This window comes from Passer domesticus, chromosome 1 (assembly GCF_036417665.1).
Source record: "Passer domesticus isolate bPasDom1 chromosome 1, bPasDom1.hap1, whole genome shotgun sequence".
In the NCBI taxonomy this organism is placed as follows: Eukaryota; Metazoa; Chordata; class Aves; order Passeriformes; family Passeridae; genus Passer; species Passer domesticus.
This window is the reverse complement of record NC_087474.1, coordinates 22,615,708-22,636,224: the sequence shown is the minus strand read 5'-3', so window position 1 is coordinate 22,636,224 and position 20,517 is coordinate 22,615,708. Positions and strand designations below refer to the sequence as shown.

At 39.9% G+C, this 20,517-nt stretch overlaps 1 protein-coding gene across 6 annotated transcripts in view; it reads left to right on the top strand.

The window, feature by feature from the left end:
* CDK6 (cyclin dependent kinase 6) overlaps positions 1 to 15,013 on the top strand; it is a 136,974-nt gene extending 121,961 nt beyond the window's left edge. For all 6 annotated transcript variants that reach the window (XM_064410125.1, XM_064410134.1, XM_064410172.1 and 3 more), the window contains one exon: positions 1,413 to 15,013. In XM_064410125.1, coding sequence (XP_064266195.1) covers positions 1,413 to 1,559 — 147 coding nt within the window. In that variant the 3' untranslated portion in view covers positions 1,560 to 15,013. The remainder of the gene's footprint in view (positions 1 to 1,412) is intronic.
* The last annotated feature ends 5,504 nt before the right edge of the window (positions 15,014 to 20,517 follow it).

Below are 20,517 nucleotides of genomic sequence, written 5' to 3'. Positions count from 1 at the left end.
TGGACCTGGTGTTAGACCTGATGATTAGATCCTCATTACTGAACTTTGCAGTGCCACTGATGCAGCCATCCTTACAATATTGGCCTGATGTGAGAACAGAAATGGATCTACCATTTTTGTGCCACAGTGGACCCAGTATAAAATGGGAAGTAGACTGCAGTGGCAGATTACATCTGCTAGCCTTCTACTCAATGCTTAAAACTTCACACTTGGAATTCACCAATTATTGCCTCTTGCAAAAGGCAAGGCTGAACAGAAGCAAAAGAATTGGGCTGGTACAGCTGTTTCCATCATTGTTATAGATACATTAGAAATCCCAGTCCTGAAATTCAATCTTGAAATGGAATATAGGGAATGACCTTGCATCAGTTTGCTTCATGCTGTGCTTGTTGAAATCTAGTTAGATTTGTTCTCTGGAAGTCTTCTAAAGATCTTGATTCATGTGAGCTAGGTAGAGTGCAATTCTTGACAGACTTGGTGCATCTCTTCCGGAGCTGCTGTCTCTGGCCAAGGTTATCTCAGCACCAGATAGTCCTGCAGTGTCCTCATGATGGCAGCTCCCAGCTGCAGAGAGCTGGACTGCATCTGGCCATTTGAAATGACAAGGGAGAAACACTGCTGTCAGAAAAATCTCTTGTGCTTGCAGACAGCCTGGAAGTGGAAGCTAGATATGGGACAAGAATTAGGTTCTAGGAACAAGAAGGAATAATATATATGGCTGAGAGCTCAGTGAGTGTGAGGCATGATGGGGGGAAGAAGATTAATATCTGTGCCTAGAAGGTGAGGTAGGAAAGAGATCTGTTCCTGCTAGGCAAAGAGATGATAATTGGGAGTCACAGATGAAAGGGGAGAGTAGAACTGGAAGTCACTGAATTACATTTCAGGAGTGAAATGATAGAAGTTCTGATACAAGAAAAGAAAGTAGGGCTAGGAATTGGTTAGACAAGAGCAGTAGGAAGAATAATACATTCTTCATGAATGTCATAAAGAACAAGGTATAAATGCAAGGTTTGGGGTAGAGATTTCAGTGCTGGCTGGACAAAGACTGGGATACAGATCAGGAAGGAGGGCCATCAAAGTGCAGCTAGGAAGATGAGGGAGAAACTGAACACACAACATAAGCAGATGAAGGCTGTCCTCTGCATGTGAGTTCAAGAAAACATGTATTCTGGGATTTCATAAACTGTGACTACTTGAATTTTCTAGCATGTAATTTTTGAGCTGGTCATACTCTTATACTGTGAGCCCACTGCTTGTTTTAATATGGATGGTCATTGTGCACCACCTTCTGAGACCCTGTTGTGTCTCATATTGATCATAAACTGAAGGTGGTATGCATTAATGTATGTATGCAATGATAGCACTGTTAACTGTACATTGTAGTTAAAACTAACTTCTTTTCATACTTTCAGAAATGCTTAGCGTTCAACCCAGCCAAAAGAATATCTGCATATGTTGCCCTCTCTCACCCATATTTCCATGATCTGGAGAAGTTAAAGGAGAATCTGGACTGTCATGTGTCATCCAGCCAAAACTCCAGTGAGGTGAATGCATCATAAGTGCTGACTGAAGATGAACCATAAATGAACAAGACATGTAGCTGACAAGGCCACTGTCCCATGCAAACCACATAGCTGTCCTAGCAAGATCATTATTTGGAGGTTTTATGCACTTATCTTTTATTTTGGGATTGTGATGTGCTTATCCATGGAAATCAATCTAGTTTACTTTTATCAGAGCAATGCAAGGGCCAGGGCTTCGACCTGCTCCTGTTGCAGCTTTATGTTTGTTTTGGTTTTGTTTTGTTTATCTACCTGGGAAAACTCCAGACGAAGAGAAGCTGCTGACCAGTTTTGCTGCCATTTTATCCTTCTAATATTGAATGCTGCCAGTGTTTGATGATCGAGTCACTGCCAAAATATGATGCAACCTCTCTCTCTCTCTAGCTGCTGAAGCATGATTTGGTACTTTATTATTGTTATTCTGTGATCTTTAAAGAATGGCATTGAAATACCAGATCTCTGCAACCTGCAGTTAACTGATACATGCATTAATACATCCAGCTACTGTTCACTCATAGCAGATATGCAGGTGCTTCCCCACTTGAAAACCTGGATGAATTAATTTATCATTTTGTTGCTCTATAAAAATAACAGTGATGATGATGATCATAATAAATGTCTCAGCTTTTAGGTTTTTTCATACACAAACGAGTTATTATCTAGCTATGTTTGTGTGCATGTTTCAAAAAACTGTCCTGTTCTTACTATTTCAGTTTCCAAATGGTCTTTCTGTGTTGAAATGCAGACACGTTTAGTCCATCATCTAACCCATCATTCCCCTCTGGAAACAGCTGCAAGCATATTTTCTTCATCTCATTCCAAATAATTTTCTGATGTCCAGCTCAAAGACATGAGCAGAGCCAATGAAAATCAATACAGATTTTCACCTTCAACCTGTTCTCATTGTCAGCCAAAAACAAAAATAGAAGATATATTTCTAGTTCAGAAGCAAGAGAATCCTATACCTGTAATAAGCGCAGAGAAGTTTTTGTGCTTCTGTACTTTGTATACTGTGCTGCCTTACCTGCAATACCCCCCAATGCATCACAAGTGCATGAACATTAATGCTCAAAATCCCTCACATGTCACTTACTAAGCAGGCTTGTTTTCTATGCAGAAATGCATGACCTTGTCTCCTAAACCACCATGTGGGGATACTAGCACATGCCTCTCCACTAAGGTTAATGTGCCATTATTGAATGTCAAAATAACTAAGCAATTTACTTGTCTTTATAGCACAGTTATTTTAAATATTACCTGAAATTTTTATATTTAGTGTTTTTACCTTAACTAAAATATATTTTCAGTATTTTGAAAAGAAGCTTTTATTTTTTTAATACTGTACTGGGGAAAAAGAAATATTTTAAATCCACAAAAGCTGTTCTCTAGCTGTTCAGTGCATTTACTTGGGCGTGACTTGGGGGAAAATATTGGTCCAATGAGTATAACTGATGCTAAGTGAGGCAGCCAGCTTTGCTTACTCCTGTGACAGTCCCTTAGGCTTCTCTCTTCGTCATGTCTATTTCATCTTGTCTAGGTGGTGAGCCAGCATTATATCCTTGTGCATGGCATGCTTGGCAGAAGCAGGTCCTTAGCAGTGAGTTGGGCAATGTAACTTTTCCAGCTGTGACAGGGAACTTGCAGCCATCTCACGGGCAGGTCTCTCACTCCTGTGGCAAACTTCACTGTTAACTCCGTTTCAGGTATCTGTGCTCTCTGGGTCATGGTCCACTGCTAGGGTAGTACATGGGTCTTATCTGTCTCCTGGATAAAGCTTTTTGTTACTGTTAGACATTTCAGTGTGTGATACATGGTTAAATTAGGTTTACTTTAAACAAGCCAGATTTTAAAAGGACCACTTGCATGCTTGCATGCAGTGGCCTGTGCTTTTCTTTAAGCCCAAAATGAGCCTATGCAAAACTTAACCAGCATGCACAGGCAAGTTGCAAATTAGGCCTGGAAAGAGCATGCACAAAGCATCTGCACACAGAGATATCACAGATCTGTAACGTCAGAATTTCGGAAGCTCTGTGAGCAGGAAGCTGAAGGCCAGAAAGCTGTCACAGCAGCAAACCTTCTAATCTTGGCCTTGCCTTTGTCATTCTCTTTGTTCCTACACCCAAGGGGAACTGCAGACCTACTGCACTGGTGTTGTCCAAACCCTATTCCTGTATGGGTTGGTGGACCCAAGTGTGAATAATTTTTAAAATTCACAGAGAAGGATAGGCCAGAGTGAATTTTTTGCTAGAGGTTTTTAAACACTAAGTAGAACAAAAAACAGAGCAAAAAGTCTGGAGACTCTTGCAACATAGTAATTAGAAAAGTGTTTTGCAGAGTTTAGCACTTTTGAAAACATTCCACATTTTAAGTAGCATGGAGCTATCTGTCACACATACCTTATCAGGGCATTCAGCTGGTGTGCCTTCCCAGCAGCTGCTCAGGGAACTCTCCCAGAGCTCTCCACCAACTAATACAGGGTGAAAATGTAGAGGAGGAGATGATATTTTCCAAATTAGGCTTAAAACTCTCAGATAGAAATGTGCATCTGTTCCATGTAAGAATCTGTTCTATTAAGCTTAGCAAAGCTAAAGAATAGAGGATATGGTTGCTGAATGTAGATACATTATTAGGGTAAAAACAGAAAGGAGCAGAGAGAATACCTAAAGCCAAAGGTTAGTGTTGGCCCAAAAACTAATGAGAATGTGGAAATCACCAGGAATTTAACTACTGGAGCAGTATTTCCCAATCATAGTATCAAAGAGCTAAGCAGCAGAGAAAAACAGGGGCTGGCTTATGGAGTCAGAGGCAGAGCTTCTGCAACATGGTGCTGTATGTTGTCTAATATAGTAGGATCAGGTTATAAATGAGAGTATTCAGGAGAACAGTTTGCAAAGGGCTGCATTAATGGTCACATTCTGGAACATCTTTCCAGTGGGAATGGCAGGAACAAAACCAAGAAATCTAAGAATCTTGGCAGGGTTAGGGAAAATATTTCTCTAATGGGGTCCTTGTGGTAGCAAGGGCCTGGATTCAAAGGACCAACAATTTTTCAAATTACCTCCTTTTCCAAATCTCTTCAGGAAGAAATTCCATTTCACATGCCATAGGCTTAATCATATTCCAGTCTTCCCTGCCAAACCATGTGGGGCTTCACTTACACTAGTAAACTGAGAAAGCCTGTTCTCTGGCTGGGCAAAGCACTGTCGTTGGCTAATACCATGCCAGGAATCATATTTATAATTAGACAGCACAGACAGCTATGGGACTGTGCTCAAACCCATGCCCTTGCTCTTCTTATGTTACTGGTATAGCTCTAATATTTTAGTACCTTTACTCATTACTGCCATATGTGTAGGATGTAGGAATTGTGTAAGTGAAAAAGAAAGTGCTGTGTTGAAAACTCTTTGTACACCTTTAAAGAAGACTTCAGAGTGCAATTCTTCTTAGTGATATCTAAACCTGTATGTGTTCTCTTCTGCAGGAGTGGTTCAACAGCAGCTAAAAAATGCTGAATAACAAAAGATGTGTTAAATACAGCTCCTAGAACACCCACAGCCAGGCACTGTGCTCTTCTTAGCAGAGAACAGGGTGTTCTAAGTAATGGAAGGAGAAATTTCTATCTCACACCAACCTTTTTTTTTTTCTTTTCAATCACTACTACATAACTGCAGAAAAAAACAGACCCAATAGCCAAGGGAAAAAATCACCACAAGCAGCTAGTGAAGTGCTAATTGCTGAACCATCTGGTGCAGCCCTTTTCCCCCTGTCCACACTCACACCAGCCTTCCCGTTCACCTCCTTCAGCTCCCTTATGTAAACAGGTTTCAGTGATGCTCACAGGTGCTATTTCCAGCAAGGTTCTTCCAAATTTTCCATAGCTAATGTCAATGTCCCCTCCATTCCTATTACTAAGTGTTGCTTCTTTTAGTCTCACAGCCTAAACCAGTGATGAGACAAGAAGTTTGTGCACCTCCTTGCTTAGGCTTAGTTTCATGTACCCTTCATGTACTAAGCTTAGGCTTAGTTTCATGTACACATTGCCTTCTGTGTGGTTAGTGTAATTCTAAAAATAGGATTTGTGCATATTTCTGTGTAGGCTGTGTCCACACTCCAGGTTTCTTTCAGCGTATTAGTCCACAGTGATGAATAAAAGAGCATCTTTCCCTGTTGTTTCTGTCCTAAAACATCAAAAAATGAGGGTGTCATGTTTGCAGAAAGAAAAAAGAAATGTAGGGCTATGTGTACAGAGCATTTTTAAAGAAAGGAATCACCAAATTGTAGCATTTGAACATCTTCTGCATGGGGGAGGGTTTCCAGCATGGTAACTCTTATTTGGTTTTTATACTCAGTGCTTACTTTGGTGAATAAGAAGAAAATATTGTGCCTTGCTGCTTTTCACAGGTTCACTCACTGTCTTTGAGAAGCATGTTTTATTATACATATAATTCTTTCTGCTGTTAGGTATTAAACCAACTTTAATGTGGAAAATAAAGTGAAAACATGCTGGTTTGGTCTTTCAGCCAGCAAACTAGGAGCACTTACCTGACTCAACTGAAAACACATCAGTTGTCAAATACATACATGAGTCAGAAACCACACAGTTCGGTTTAAAAGGCCACATAAATTAATTATGTTCCATGTATAAGACACATTTGAATAATGAGGAAGTTTATTCTAAGAACTGTTTTATAGAACCACTTGGCTAGTATTTTTCATATGCAGTAGGTTCAGGAATAGATTGACTTTTATATACAATGTGAATTAGAAGTTACTAGGCTATTTGAGTGATTTTGTTGTTTTGTGCTTGAAGCTTGAATTGATTGCAAGCTTAGGAACCTAACATATTTATTTTATTGCTTCAAAACTGCTTCTAAATATCAAGATCTATTCTGATGTTAACAGGATTTCACACTTTTTTTTTATGTGTAAATTATGTTCTTGAAATTAGTATGTTAGAAAAGGCATTTTTCCAAACTGCATTAGTGGGGGAAAATTTAAGAAATTTATTTTTACTTTCACAGAGAGGTGAACTCTTCAGTAACTGACTATCAATAAGCTATACTTTTACTTCCTTTTAATTACTAAGCCTTGAGTATACAGGTTACTTTCAATGAAGAAAAAAATCAGACTCTCTAGAAAATTAAACGAGATTTTGTATGTTTAAGCTTCCAAGTTATATTTTCATATCCATTTTTTGTGCAAGTACAGTTCAGATGTACAAAAAGCATGACTACAGTTTTAGTAGTAACAGGCTGTACAACTCAAATTGAGGTTTTATTTGTGAGATGTTTATTTTACTTTATTATCTATCTGTGTCTTGCAAATTATTAGATAATGGCTGTAATACAATTCTAGTTTCTGGACTAGACTCTGTAACCATCAAATCTCAATAATTTGTGTAAAACAGAAAGAAGCTTTCTCATCGATTCTAATTAACTAGGCCATTAAAAGAAGAAAGATGTAGACATACAAACTGACAAATATACATTTGCCAAGTGTTGCTTCTTCCCTTTAGTTTGAAGCTTAGCAAGTATTGCATACTGATCTGCAATACGTATACAATGTAAGAACCATAAAGACCACTTAAGAGTAGTGTGCACAAATAATATGAAAAATGGCTCATTAGACTCTTTGAGAAACCAGCTGAAAATCATTACTTTAGCTGTAACACTCAAAATCTTGAAACTCATACATTTTTCCATTAAAAAGTATTCCTGAAAAATTATGTGTATGTTTTTAATTCAGTGATAGGCACCCAAACAGAACTGAATCAAGTGGGAGCTTGTTCTCAAAAGTGATTTTTCCAGGCTGAGTAGATACCATCAGTTCTTCATGTACTCATCAGAAACTAAAATTAACCAGCACCATTCTTAGATGAGCCTTTTGCTTTCTGGGCAGAAAAACCCAAGGCTGCTGTTAGTAAAGTTAGTAGAAAATTGTCTTTTGAGTTAAAAGTCCTGTGGAAGCTTCTGCAATATTCAGTTTTCCAGCTTTCATCAAAAGACTGTGCAAAACAGCAAATCAAAAAAAATCAAAACTCCTTAACCATATGGTCTTTTCACCTTCACATTACATATTTTGTCTGTTTTGGGATATATTGATGGGTTTTATCCAGCCCAATGTTAATGAGACTTTTGCAAGGCTAGAGAAAGTAAAAAGAACTTCTACTATTGTATTTTGATTGTTGGTGGTTGTGGTAGAGCAGATTATTTTTGTTTCCAGAAAGGGCCAGACAAAATATACTACCTTCTTTGAAAAAGAAGAAAAAAAAAAATAAAGGTGCCCACAAACAGCTGACACTTGGTAAAGATTAGAAAGGAGATTTTTAAGAAAGTGTGAGAGATGTAAATGCAAACAATGTGTATTAAATACACATTGAAACTGATACTTTTTCACTGACTTTGCAAAGTTGATAGGGTTTTATAGAAGAAAAGCATCCAAGTATGACTTTATTTGAACTACCACTTAAATGTTCATTTGCACTAAAGCAACCTGTACTGTTTGAAAGGAGATGGAAAAACACATCATGTTAAACTTGTGATTTACTTTGGTGCCTACAAGGATGTGTTGTAAAGCTCTCAAGCTCACTGTCCATTTTTGAGCAAGCCAAATTCTCATTCACACTATTTACTTTCTGCAAATACATCCACATGCCTGAAGAAACTACATTTTGTAGTGTTTACATGGATACTTGCTCACATTGACATGCTCATGTTAAATCCAGACAGGGGACAGTCTCTGCCACTGAATGGAAAATGAATTTTCACAGACTGACAGATTCCTTTGTACAATTACTCTTAAGGGTTTGAAATCAATGTTCAGTGATATGGAGCCCTTCATTTTATTCCATGTTTCACATGTGCATCATGTTATGCTAATTCTCAGCCTTTAAAAAAAAAGTAAAACCCTATTTCTTTTATGTTAGGATTGATTTTGAGTAGCTAGGTGAAGGAAGAACATCGTGATGTGATGGAAAGAGAAAAAAACGGGCAGAGAGCAGGAGAGTTGGCAAGTGAGTTTGACTACATGGAAAAGTTATTTATAAACATAATATAAACATAACGGAAAGACTTTGTTCCAGTTGTTTTGTTTTCTCCTGTCATACAAGATGATAAAGCAAGACTCGTGAACGGGATTTTGGTTTCAGATACTTATGCCAACTCAAGTCGTGAGTTACAGTGTACTTCTTCAACATAGCAACAGCTTTATTTTTTTCATTTTGCATAAGCTAGAGCTTTTTCTGGGTAGATATAAAAAAAAGTCTTGTGAGGGAGCTTGACAGCAGATTAAGCTGTCCACAGAGACAGTGCCTGTAGTTCAGCTGCAGACACTGGAGAATGTACAGCTCTGCCACAGGAGAACCACTGACAGTGTCTATTAGTGTGAAGTGTTCTGCATTAGAAGTTGACTCCTGCTGCAGAGTGAAAATCCTTTGGTCATCCAAAATGGCATGGCTTTGTACACTTGGATTTTGATGAGGTTATCCACATGCAAGTTTTTCTGCATCAGTTCAGGTGGTTCACCATCTTACAGGAGCAAGTCTGAGGGCTTAGCAAGTGTGTCTGACACCCAGTGTAAATAATAATGCAAAATCATCTGCCGTGGGAAAAGAAAAGACTTTTTGTACGTTGTAGACTAGAAATGAGCTTTCTGAGCTGCTCTGCCAACTGGAGAGCTACTGTTAACTATTATTATGCCAGCTCCAAAAATGCAGAATAGGAAGCCTGCATGACACTTTGTTGTGTTCAGTCTGTGTGCATGGGTGGCAGGGTAAGTGCTGGCACAGAGTGACTAATTTTGGTCCTTCCATTAAGCATGAACAACTGGGCTTGGCACAGAGACAAACTTCACAGTTCCAGGGATGGGAAACCTCTAATTCTCCACAGTCGTTCTCTGGCTCTTGTTAAATACATATACTGGTAGACCACTCAGCCATTCAAGCAGTCCTTTCCTTATCCCAGATCATCCTTCTGTGACACTGTGAAGGAAGCCTTGAGGAGTCCATTCCTCAGCAGTTTTCCAGCTTTCCTGTTTCCTCTCACTGCAGCAGCAATTACCTCTCATTTGTATTTGACCCTGATGGTGCTTTCACTACCACTGAAGTAGCTGTGAGCTCAGTTACTGCCTTGTGACTCCAAGCTTCCAGTCTTGGCCAGCCAGTGATTTGTACTCTAGTTTTTCCTTGCTTCTCATTAGAAGCAGGGAAGTAGTACAGTAGAATATGGCAAAATGTGTGCTACTTTCACACTTTTTCATTCAAGCAAAGCAATGAGCTGGAATAGATTAGATTGAACATAATGTTCAGTTGATCAGCAAAACCAATTTTGGATTCAGAAGATCATTTACTAAGTACAGAAGATCTCTGAACAACTGTCTGTGATGCACATTTGTACAAGAACACACAATGATGCTCCTCTTATACAGAAGCTTTTGATGGATACAAGACTAGAAGTGCCAGCCTCCAAGTGCCTGCTTACCCTGCTTCCCCTCACCTTCCCCAAGATCACTATTCCCAGGAAGAGAATTCCTCCCAGCATTGGGTGGAGCAACTGTGAAACAGTCCCCAGCTCTCGGGATAGGTTGTGTTCATGCAAGCTCATTCCTTCCCTTTTGGCTGTGGCAGTGTAAAGTACAGAGCTCTGCCACAAGTACTAGGCACAAAGAGACCTTAAACAACAAAATAGTCTCCTGAGGAAAAGTCTTCCCTGGATCTTAAGGGGATAGTATCTTTACTGTTTCTATGACAGTTGACTTCTACTTTCTGCATTTTAAACAGCAGTGATATAAGAACTCCCCTAAGGAAACTCCCACTACACAAAAGGGACGATACTGAATTGTGGACATTCTGTGGGAAAAGACAAAATGTTGTATTCTGGGTAGATTATATGTATATCAAACAATCATCCTTCATCTGTGATAGAGAATAATCCACCAAAGTGGGATTAAAATGTAGCCTGACTCTGCAGCATGCTAGTTAAATATGTGTTTTTCTAGCAAGGCCAAAACCCACCATGATTTCTTGCAGGGACTTGGAGTCCCTTTCAAGAAAGATGGCTGTAACCATAGGTTGCACCTATAACAAAATGTACTTCAGAAATTGGATGCTGGGAAGACGTTTGTGAATGTGAGGCTGTAGAAGGTGGCTTATGTAAGCTCAGGGGGGATGTGCTTGTGTGAAAGTATTGGTTGTCATGCACATTTTGAACTGAAGTTATCTATCAGAACATAATCATGAGTGCACTGTCATGAGATTAGAGGTTTTTTCTCTTTAGATGTGTAGAAACCCTGTGGTGTTCCAGCTCTGTTTTGTTTTGATTTGATTTATTTCACCTCCCCACTGCCATTCCCCTTTCTGTTGTGTGTAGTAAATTGAAAAGCAAAGCATTACCTTATAGTTTACCATTTCAAAAAGAGAGAAGGCCAGCAGTTGGAAAATCTTGATCACTGTGGTTGCAATATTAAGGGAATCATAATGCTGAGTTGGAAGGGACCTGTCAGGATCATTGAGTCCAACTCCAAGAATCACACCATGGGCCTAAGAGTGTTGTCCAAATGTCTCTTGATCTCTGTCTGAACCAGGCTTGGTGCTGTGACCACTTCCCTGGGGAGTCTTCCAGTGCCCAGTCACCCTCTGGGTGAAAAACCTCTTTTTGATATCCAACTTAACCCTCCCTAGCTTAACTTTGAGTCCTGTCACTGGTCATGAGAGTGAAGTTGTTTAGTTCCAACAAACAGAATTCAACATCCACGGCATGTGCCTTTCATTAAGCGCTGTTAAAAACCTGTCATTCTCCATAGTGTTCAAAATCTCTTTGCCAGGAGTTTGAACTCCCTTCCTACAGCCCATTTGGAGTCACAGCAATGTGAGCAAACAAAGTTTACATTATGATGGTGCTTTTCAGTAAGAAGTGAGAGCCAGTTCCAGTTGACACATGGACTGAAAGAGTCTCAAGGACTCTTAGCCAGGCACCATTCATAGGCAAGGCAGTCCGTTCTGCTAGGGCAAGAAACAGATTTTAAAACACGTAAGATAGGGAAAATATGAAGATGCCATTTATTTTTCCAATAGAATCTGTTTTCTGCACAATGCTGTATCATTTTGGCACTGAAACCAAGACCACAGATGAACATTGATTTGTTCCTTGCAGTCTTTTAATTTCCTTATAAATTCTTTACAAGCATTCAGATTAGTGTATTTATGGTCCATTTCATTCCAATTAATTTAAGTGGTCTATATCTGCCCTTGAATCTCATATGAATTGTATTGTTAATACAATATTTTGCTGCATTACTTTGAACAGCTTTAAAAGTATAATGTCTTTGAATGCTCTAGTTAAAGAAAAATTACACCTTCAAAATGCTGTGTTACAAGTTGGAACTGTATACTTGGGAAGTGATGTTTATATTATAACGCCCAAAGGCATCATAGGGTGCTTTCGTCTGTATGTCTGTCTTCTACCTTCTGTGTTACAGTGTGTATTTGTACTTCCTCACTAACTTGATACTCTTCAGTCAAAGGCCTAAATCTGCAAAGACATGAATACTGTACCTCAACTGAGCAGTCTCACAGAGCAGAGGGGGCTTACTCATGTGAGTGTAGTTGCTCACAAAGAGTATTTGCAGAAAAAGGCTTTCCTTTAGGAACTGACTGTAATTGTGAGGACACATGGTTAATAACAGCACCACGACACCAGTAAATAGGGTCTGTGTTTATTGAAAATGTGGACACATTTATCTTCAAGTTATTTGATGTTATTCTAAATTATTGTTATTATGATTTAGTATATTATTTTGTATGAAAACACATTAGTCCTGTGAAAGGGTAGTTGCAAAAAAATGTGTTGAGTCTTGCTGCTTTATTGTTTATTTGCATTTAGTACACATTTTGGTTGTTGAAGTGAAGCTAGCTTCTTAGAGAGGCAGGAAGGTAGATCAGTCTGAAAAAATCATAAATAAGTGTCATACCGTGCATTGAGTTTTGCAATTAGAGTAGTATATGTGTTCAGATTTAGCAATTTTTATGCTTTACAGAATTTTTGTTTGTTTTAATATGTAAAGGAATAACCAGATTTCTTTGAAATGCTATTGTAGAGCTAATTTTACACATAGTGAGGAGATGTTGTCTGAAAAACTAAAATTAGAAAACATTACATAGGCTGCCTTTGGCTTTAGTTTGTTTGTAGAAGGCCCAGCAGGTATCTGTTGATTCCAGATGCTTAAGTCAGGGGTCAAGTTTGCGCAGCATCTCGTAACTGAAGAAAGTTTTCTGCAGTGATAAAGTTGCCCATCTGGGCTTGAAGTGAGATTGCTGCCTAAACAAAAGCATAGAGGCAGCAAATATAGGTGCTGGTTTGTTTGGGGTTTTTTTTGTGCATGGACAATTGCATGAATTAGGGTTGGAGACTCAAAGTATTTAAAATCATTTAGCATGATTTACTCTTGTTGTAATTCCACTGACTACAGTTAAATTAAACCAAGAATTTGGCCTTGTAAGTCTACAAATTTCAGTGTCAGGCAGCTCAGGTCTATATAAAGATACTTAAGCTTAAGTAAATCAGCAAGAATACTTTATAAATTGTAATGTATGATAAAAATCTTAACTCTAGTTACATTATTTGTCTAAAAATTTCTGTTCATTGCTTTTTTTATATAAAAGGTCAGAATTGCATTTCTTAGTGGCATTGAGATATATGGAGAAAAGCAGGATGCTGGTACAGAAATGTATCAGAAATAAGATTCAGTTCTTGCTGCTCCATGTGTGCCTATCTTACATGTGACAAATCCCACTGAAGTTAACAGAAGTCATATAAAGTTAAGCCTGTTTGTAACTCTCATGAGATACTGGTTTAAGAATCTTCAAGATAAGTTATGTTCTCAAAAGGCATTATTAAACTTGTGGTTTCAGGTTTACAGTATACTATGAACAGTGACAACAGCTTCTGAGACACATCCAGAGTAATTTTATTAATTGATATTACACCAGACCAACGTGCATTAGCAAATCAAAATCTCTCTCAGTACCTTCATTTCTCATTAAAAAAAAAAAAATCAGAAAGTTAAAATGGCCTCTGTGCTGTTTTGATTATTTCTTTTCTCTCTTTTTCCACCTTGTCACAAAATATCATTTTGCTCTGGAGTTGTCTAGGATTTGGTAATTCAAGGAAAGCATGCAAAGCAGTTTGGAAGATATTTCTTCATTCACCTTAGGGCATATATTCAGCTGGTGAAAATCAGCATAGTCCTGTTGACTTCTACAGCATTGTATCAGTCTATATCAGTGCAACAGTTGGCATGTCAGGTTTTAGCATTTCAAGTCACTTTACCTACATATGCAGTAGGATTCTGTTTTGCAAGATGGAAAGTTATACAGTGCAAACTGTACTACCTAGACTACCATTGATATCTATTCACAGGACATGATTTCACTGTATCATTTCATACTTGAAATTCATTATGTTCTTTTAATCAGGGTACAAACATGAAAAGGTGCGTGTGTTACTGTTTCTTTTAAAGGTGCATCATTTTTTTTTATTCTGTGTGCTTAATAGTTACTAGTCAGTGTTCTTTACATTCTTTGCATTCAGCATTTAAATCACCTATGTGTGAAATACAGCATCACCTGCAGAGGTACAGAAAAATGTAAGAGCGATTTCTTGAATTGTTAGTCAAATATACTGGTTTACCTTTTAGTCATCAATATGACATCAAGGGGCTACAGCATGTGAACTGTGGTATGTAGAAGTCTTGCACCATTGCTGTACAGGAAATCTTGCAGACTCTCTCCTCTTCTTGCACAGCTGCTGATTACCATATATGCATTGGGAAAAAGTATATTTCTGCTGTACAGAATGGCTGGGAAGTAACACAGACACTTTGGAAACTTTAGAGCTCCCTTTGCAAGCTTTCAAACAAAGCCCTTTGATCTAACTGCATGCCTGTTCTGTGTCCCAAATTTCACCCTATGGGGCTTTCTGCTTTAAGAACACCCTCAGCTGGGGCTACTTTATGTTGACTGCATTGAAGTTCATCGGAGCATGCACCTTACCGTATTAACATATTCTTTAGCTTTTACAAGTTTGTAAAGATGGTTGACTGCAAAACTAATGTGTCAATACAGCAGAATTAAATTAAGGCACACAGAAAGTTATCAATAATGTATTATATCAGAATTACAGTCCTTTGGAACTGAACGTTTTGCTGCTGGCAGTGCAAGAAAAGCAAAGATGTGTATTTATTGTTGGGTGCTGAGGGTTCAGTATGAAAATCAATATAATAAAAATTTTCACAGTGTCTAGTTCTCTATAGTTCCCAAACTATTGAAAAGTAAAAAGGCAAAAAATTAGTTTTGTATTTAAAACTGCTTCACCCTTCTAGTTATATTTTTCTTTTATCTAAAAAATGTAAAATGAATACAAATGCAGTAAGTATTGTATATTAAATACAGAAAATTAGCAGTGTTGGTTTCTAGTTTTTATGTTTCCAAGTGTTTTTCTCAACACCCTGTGTATTCTAGAAAATCAACAAACACACCACAACCAGACACAGAAACATAAGCACATGCACACCCTTTCCAGCACTATATACCAATTTTATAAAAACCTACCCCATTTTATCACAATTACTCATTCCTAGGTATTTTGCTTACCTACGATGAATTCCATTTTAAAAAATTATAATCTAAGAGTTTATTTTTTCTTTCAAAAGCAAAACATTGCTGCAGTTGCCGGGGTTGCTGTATGATTTAGCAGTGATCTGCTTTTTACTGAAATCTTTGTTTTGGTCTAGGGAAACTGTGCTTTAATTCAGCTATAATGGCTCTCATTTGACCATGAAATGCACTATTTTTCCCAAACGTTACTTGATCCAACTGTTGTGCTAAATATGCATGGTATTTTTGTATTCCTTAAGATTCAGCTATTTTCATCTTCATCTTTTAAAGAGCTGAGCACACTTTATCGATTGACTGTTTTTTCTTGATTGGTTATTGTCATGGTTTGACACTGGCCAAATGCCAGGCACCCACGAAAGCTGTTTGCTTACCCTCTTCTGCTACAGTTGGGCAGAGGAGAGGGAAAAAAATTGACTCAGGGTTCATGAGTTGAGATAATGACTGGCAGAAAACACTCCAAGGGCAAAACAGGTTCATATTTCAAGGTATAAGGTAGATTTATTATTAACAGAATCAGAGGATGATAATGGGAAGCAAAATAAGCCTTTAAACCACCTTTTTTCTCCCCCATCCCTCCCTCCTTCCCACCGACAGCACAGGGAGACAGGGCCCGGGGGATTTTGTCAGTTTGTCACCAGAGATCTTTTTCTGTTCACTCAGGGAGAGAAGCCTTTCCTCTGCTGTGCCATCAGGTCCCTCCTGCTGATGCCTTGAGAGGCTGCCTAGAACAGAGGCTAGACAGTGTTAAAGGAATAAAGTAGGTATTTATTAAAAATAAAGGATACACCTTGGGCAGTACAAGTGTCCATCCAAGGCTACACTCAAGGTGGATGATGGATCACACATTTTCACACTTTTGTAAGTTTTGGTCCATTTACATATTGGGGTTAATTGTCCAATTACAGCTTCAAGTTACGAAGTCCCATCCTCCTAGACTGCTCTCCTCAATTTGCTGTTGTTTATACTTTTTAGGACTGAAGCTGCAACAGTGTCCTTGGTTCTCGGGCTAGAAAAGTATTGTTTTGTCCAAATAAACTGTAAAGAGAACTTTTTAACACATTATATGAAGTTCAGAATTATATACTAAGGCAGTATAGAATCTGGAAAATATGAAAGCTAAAACTTAAGGCATCACCATGGGAGACAGTTCTCCATGAACATCTCCAGCATGGCTTCAGTCTCACAAGCAGCAGTCTTCCCAAAACTGTTGCAATGTGAGTCCTTCCCACAGACAAACAGTCTTTTTGAAACTGTTGTGGCATGGGTCACACATCCACAGGGTGCAGTCCTCTAAGGGTAGGCTGTTCTAGTTTGGAAGCAAGAGCCCTCTCTCTCTATCTCTGGAAGCAGGGGCGCCCTCTCCATTCGAGTCTCCCACTGGATCACACCTTTCTCTGGCATCCACCCACTCCGGTGTGAGTGCTTTTTTCATGGGCTGAGTGGATTTCTGCATCCTCCATGGACCTCATGGGATGCAGGGGGACAGCCTGTGTCACCATGGTCCTCACCACGGCCTGCAGAGGAATCTCAGCTCCAGCACTTGGAGCACCTCCTGCCCTTCTTTCCCCACTGACCATGCTGCCATGTTGTTTTCCCTCACTTCCTCGTCTTCTCTGCTCAGAGGAACAACTGCTGCCTGTAGGTACCATTGTCAACAAGTTCTACCAGCTGAAAGATTCCTGCAGCATCCTGCAGCTCTGAGAGGTCGATCTCACCCAGGTTCCGTGCCAGAGAGTTCCTCACTATGTTTTCACTGCCAGCCAGGCAGCCCTGCCACAGCGCTGGCACCATTTGAGGTCTCCCTTTGTGCCCTTCTGTCTGCAGCACAGCTGGCCAGGGGTGACCAGGCAGGCAGGGCTCACTGTGGGCCACCCTGAGATGGCCCCAGCAGCAGACTTCACCACCCCTGGGAAAAAACTACCCAGCCCTGTTTTGATTTTCTTCTTAAATATGTCATCACAGAGGCGTTACCAACCTCTCTAATTGGGCCAGCAGCATGTCCATCTTCAGCGCCATCACAGACTGACTCTCAGACATAGTGGAAGCTTCTAGCAGCTTCTGAGAGAAGCCACTTCAGTGGCCCTTCCCACCAAAAACCAGTCTGTGCCAAATCAACACAGCTATAAATATGACTAGTAACACTTCTGGGTATATAGAAATTATAAAAGTGGATGTTTTGAGTCAAACACAAAATGACTTAGGCTCCAAAACAAGCTGCATTTTTTCTGGTTTTACTTCAACCAAAAAATCCTCATCAAAACACCTCAAATACAGCTTCAGCTGATTGTGACGTTCATTAAGTTCTCTTCAGAGCAGGATACAAGTATCTTCTACTAATGCGGCCTCCAATGAGCCATGAGATCCAGGAATCTAAAAACTCTCAGCTCAAGCATTCAATGAGATGACAGCTTCTGGATGAAAGCTGACACAGGGACAGAAATGACTGCAAAGCTAATCAAAGGATTTTCAACTTAGAATCAAAACTTTGTGCTGCCCTTAGAAACCCGAAGGAACTATGGAAGTCTTTACAAGCATCAGTTTCATAAACAGCAGGCACAACACAGACAAATAAAAAGCTACCTTTACATTATGTGACTCTCCAAATTAGTCTTTAAGCACATTATAAGATTATGAGCAGAAGTCCAGCCAGGGACAGACACAACGTGAACTGCAGTGAGGCCAGAGTCACAAATGTCTACATTAGCCATAGCTAATTGTGGGGAAAAAAGGGGAAAATAAGGGAAATACATAGCATCACATAAAAGCTTCTATAGGCATTTGGATACTGTCTGGTGCTTCATCACTGATAGTGCTCACAGCAAGACACCACAGAAGAAAATCCAACAGTCTATTAACAATTATGGAACAAATTCTTCACATGCAAATTTTCTTCCTGGCCTTCATCTGTGAGAAGGTGAGTTCCTAAGACCCAATTACGGAAAAGAAAATTATAGTAAAAAAAAAATCCTCTAAGCAAAATAATAAGGAAGGAAAGTATTCGAAGGTGGGAAAAAGCACAAATGTTACTTTTCCCATTACCCACATAGAAGTTATTTTACTCTGCCTCAAAATCATCTAATGTCACTAGGTATCACATCTGATAGCGCCACAGAAAAAAATGTTAACTTAAAAATAATTTTAAATGTATTGTCTTTGTCTATCATTTGCCTGGCATTTGCTGAAAAAGGAAAGTAAGATTTTTACATTATCTGTATGAATTCTCATTTTGAACTCATCAGTTGTGTTGCTCCTCCCCCTCCCTCCCATCCCTTTGATAAACAAGGTCATCTTTTAGTCTCCTAGCACACAGAAGTCTTTTCCCTAAGTATTTTCATCCATTTTTAGAAATCTGGCTTGTCTGGCTAGACTTTCAAGCCTTCCCAGCCCAGGGAGGAAAAGCTAATTGGGGTCTAATTAAAATACTGTGGAGTGCCTAGCAGAGGACTCCCTCCTCCCCAGTGCCTGCATAGGGAGGGACCCTGCACCCCTCCTTTCCTGTCGTTCTATTTCCAGGCACCAGGCTCAAAGCCTCGCAGCACAAAGTGTGGCATGAATAAACACTTTTAGCTCAACTTTGGTCAAAACATTTCTGAAGAGTCATTCTGTCTGGGCAGATTTGACACAGCCCGGGCATTACCTCTGCTGCTTCAGCTGAGCCGGAGCCCCCGGAGCCCCGCAAGCTGTGCCAGCACGGGGACACACAGACAGCTCTGGGGACACACAGACAGCTCTGGGGACACAGCACGGGGACACGACACACAGACAGCTCTGCTCCAACTTGGGCCACCCTTGAGCCTCCCAGGGCTGCCACAGCACTGGGGACACGTGTGCAGTGCCATGGGGCAGCCACCTGAAACGGGGGTAACTCCAGAATGGTCCAAATCTGAACATGCATTTGGGGCAAGGACTTCTCCATGCATCACAAAAAGGATATTATAATAGACTTAATAATACTCCTAATCTCATTTTGTATGTATTTTAATGCAATTTATTTCTTTAGCTTTCAATGTATTTCTCCAGCGTTGCAAGGCAGCTCAGGGAGAACTTCTGCCTGGTGTATTTCCAAAGTAGCCATCCTTGTTTTAGAACAGACCAGCTGTTTTCTGAGGAATAAAATTTCCCTTTTGCACTATCTTGCAATTTTAAGCACTAAATTTAATTTGCAACTGAACAAATTTTACTTGCAAATCTAGTATAGTCACTTTCTTAGTTTTCTTCTAGTTCCTCACAGGCTGCTCTTGGTTTTACTAAGCAATTTGGTATCACAAATTCCTGTGGGCTCACCAATTTTTCCAGCTCTTCCCAAGTATGAAGACAGCAAAGCTATTTCAGTAACAAAACTCATTTGTGCTTGCTATGATTAACGTATTAACATGTGATTACCTTTCTCCATTTTTACAAAGCTGTGACTAATATGCTGTAATTTTTAATGGTAATGCTTTGAGAAAAGGACATTTGAAATTCTGAGTTAATAGATCCCAATAACTCCCGGGCTTGTCTTAGCACTTCCATTAACCTCATGTACTATTAACCCTGCCGATATTACAACGCTTTATTTTGCAGTGTAGATGGCTAACGAGGGACGAGTACACACCTTTTTTTCCCCCTCTCTTTTTCTTATCTCCCCCTCCCGCCGAAATAGGGTCCAATTCTATGGCAGGATAGGCTGCTGTTTCATAATACCTCAGTCTGTGCTTCTACCGAAGGCAAAAGGAGAAGCGAACGCTGCGGTTCCCTCTGTGACTGACCACCAGATGGATCAAGAGGAGACAAACCTCTCACTGCGAAATCCTGCCCTCTCCTGGGAGGCAGATTCCAGACGAGAGCCCCAGGACACAAGTGAGCGTTTACATCTCAGGGCTCCCCTCAGGGCTCCCCCTTCCAAGGCTGTCCCGGCGCTCGCCCCGCCAGCGGCTCCTCGGCAGACGGGAGACGTGGAGCTCCTGGAGCGGCTCCAGCGAAGGGCCACAAAGAGCATCTCTCTTAGGAGAAAAGGCTGAGGGAGCTGGGCCTATTCAGCCTCAAGGAGATACTGAGAGGGGACCCCATTAATGTGTATAAATATCTGAAACGGGGGTGCCAAGAGGATGAATCCAGGCTCTCCTCAGTGGTTCCAAGCAATAGGACAAGAGGGAACGGACAGAAGCTGATGCACAGGAAGTTTCTCCTGAATATCAGCAAGAACTTCTTTCCTGTGCAGGTGACCGAGCGCTGGAACAGATTGTCCAGAGAGGGTGTGTGGAGTCTCCCTCATTGGAGATATTCAAGAACCTGGACACAATCCTC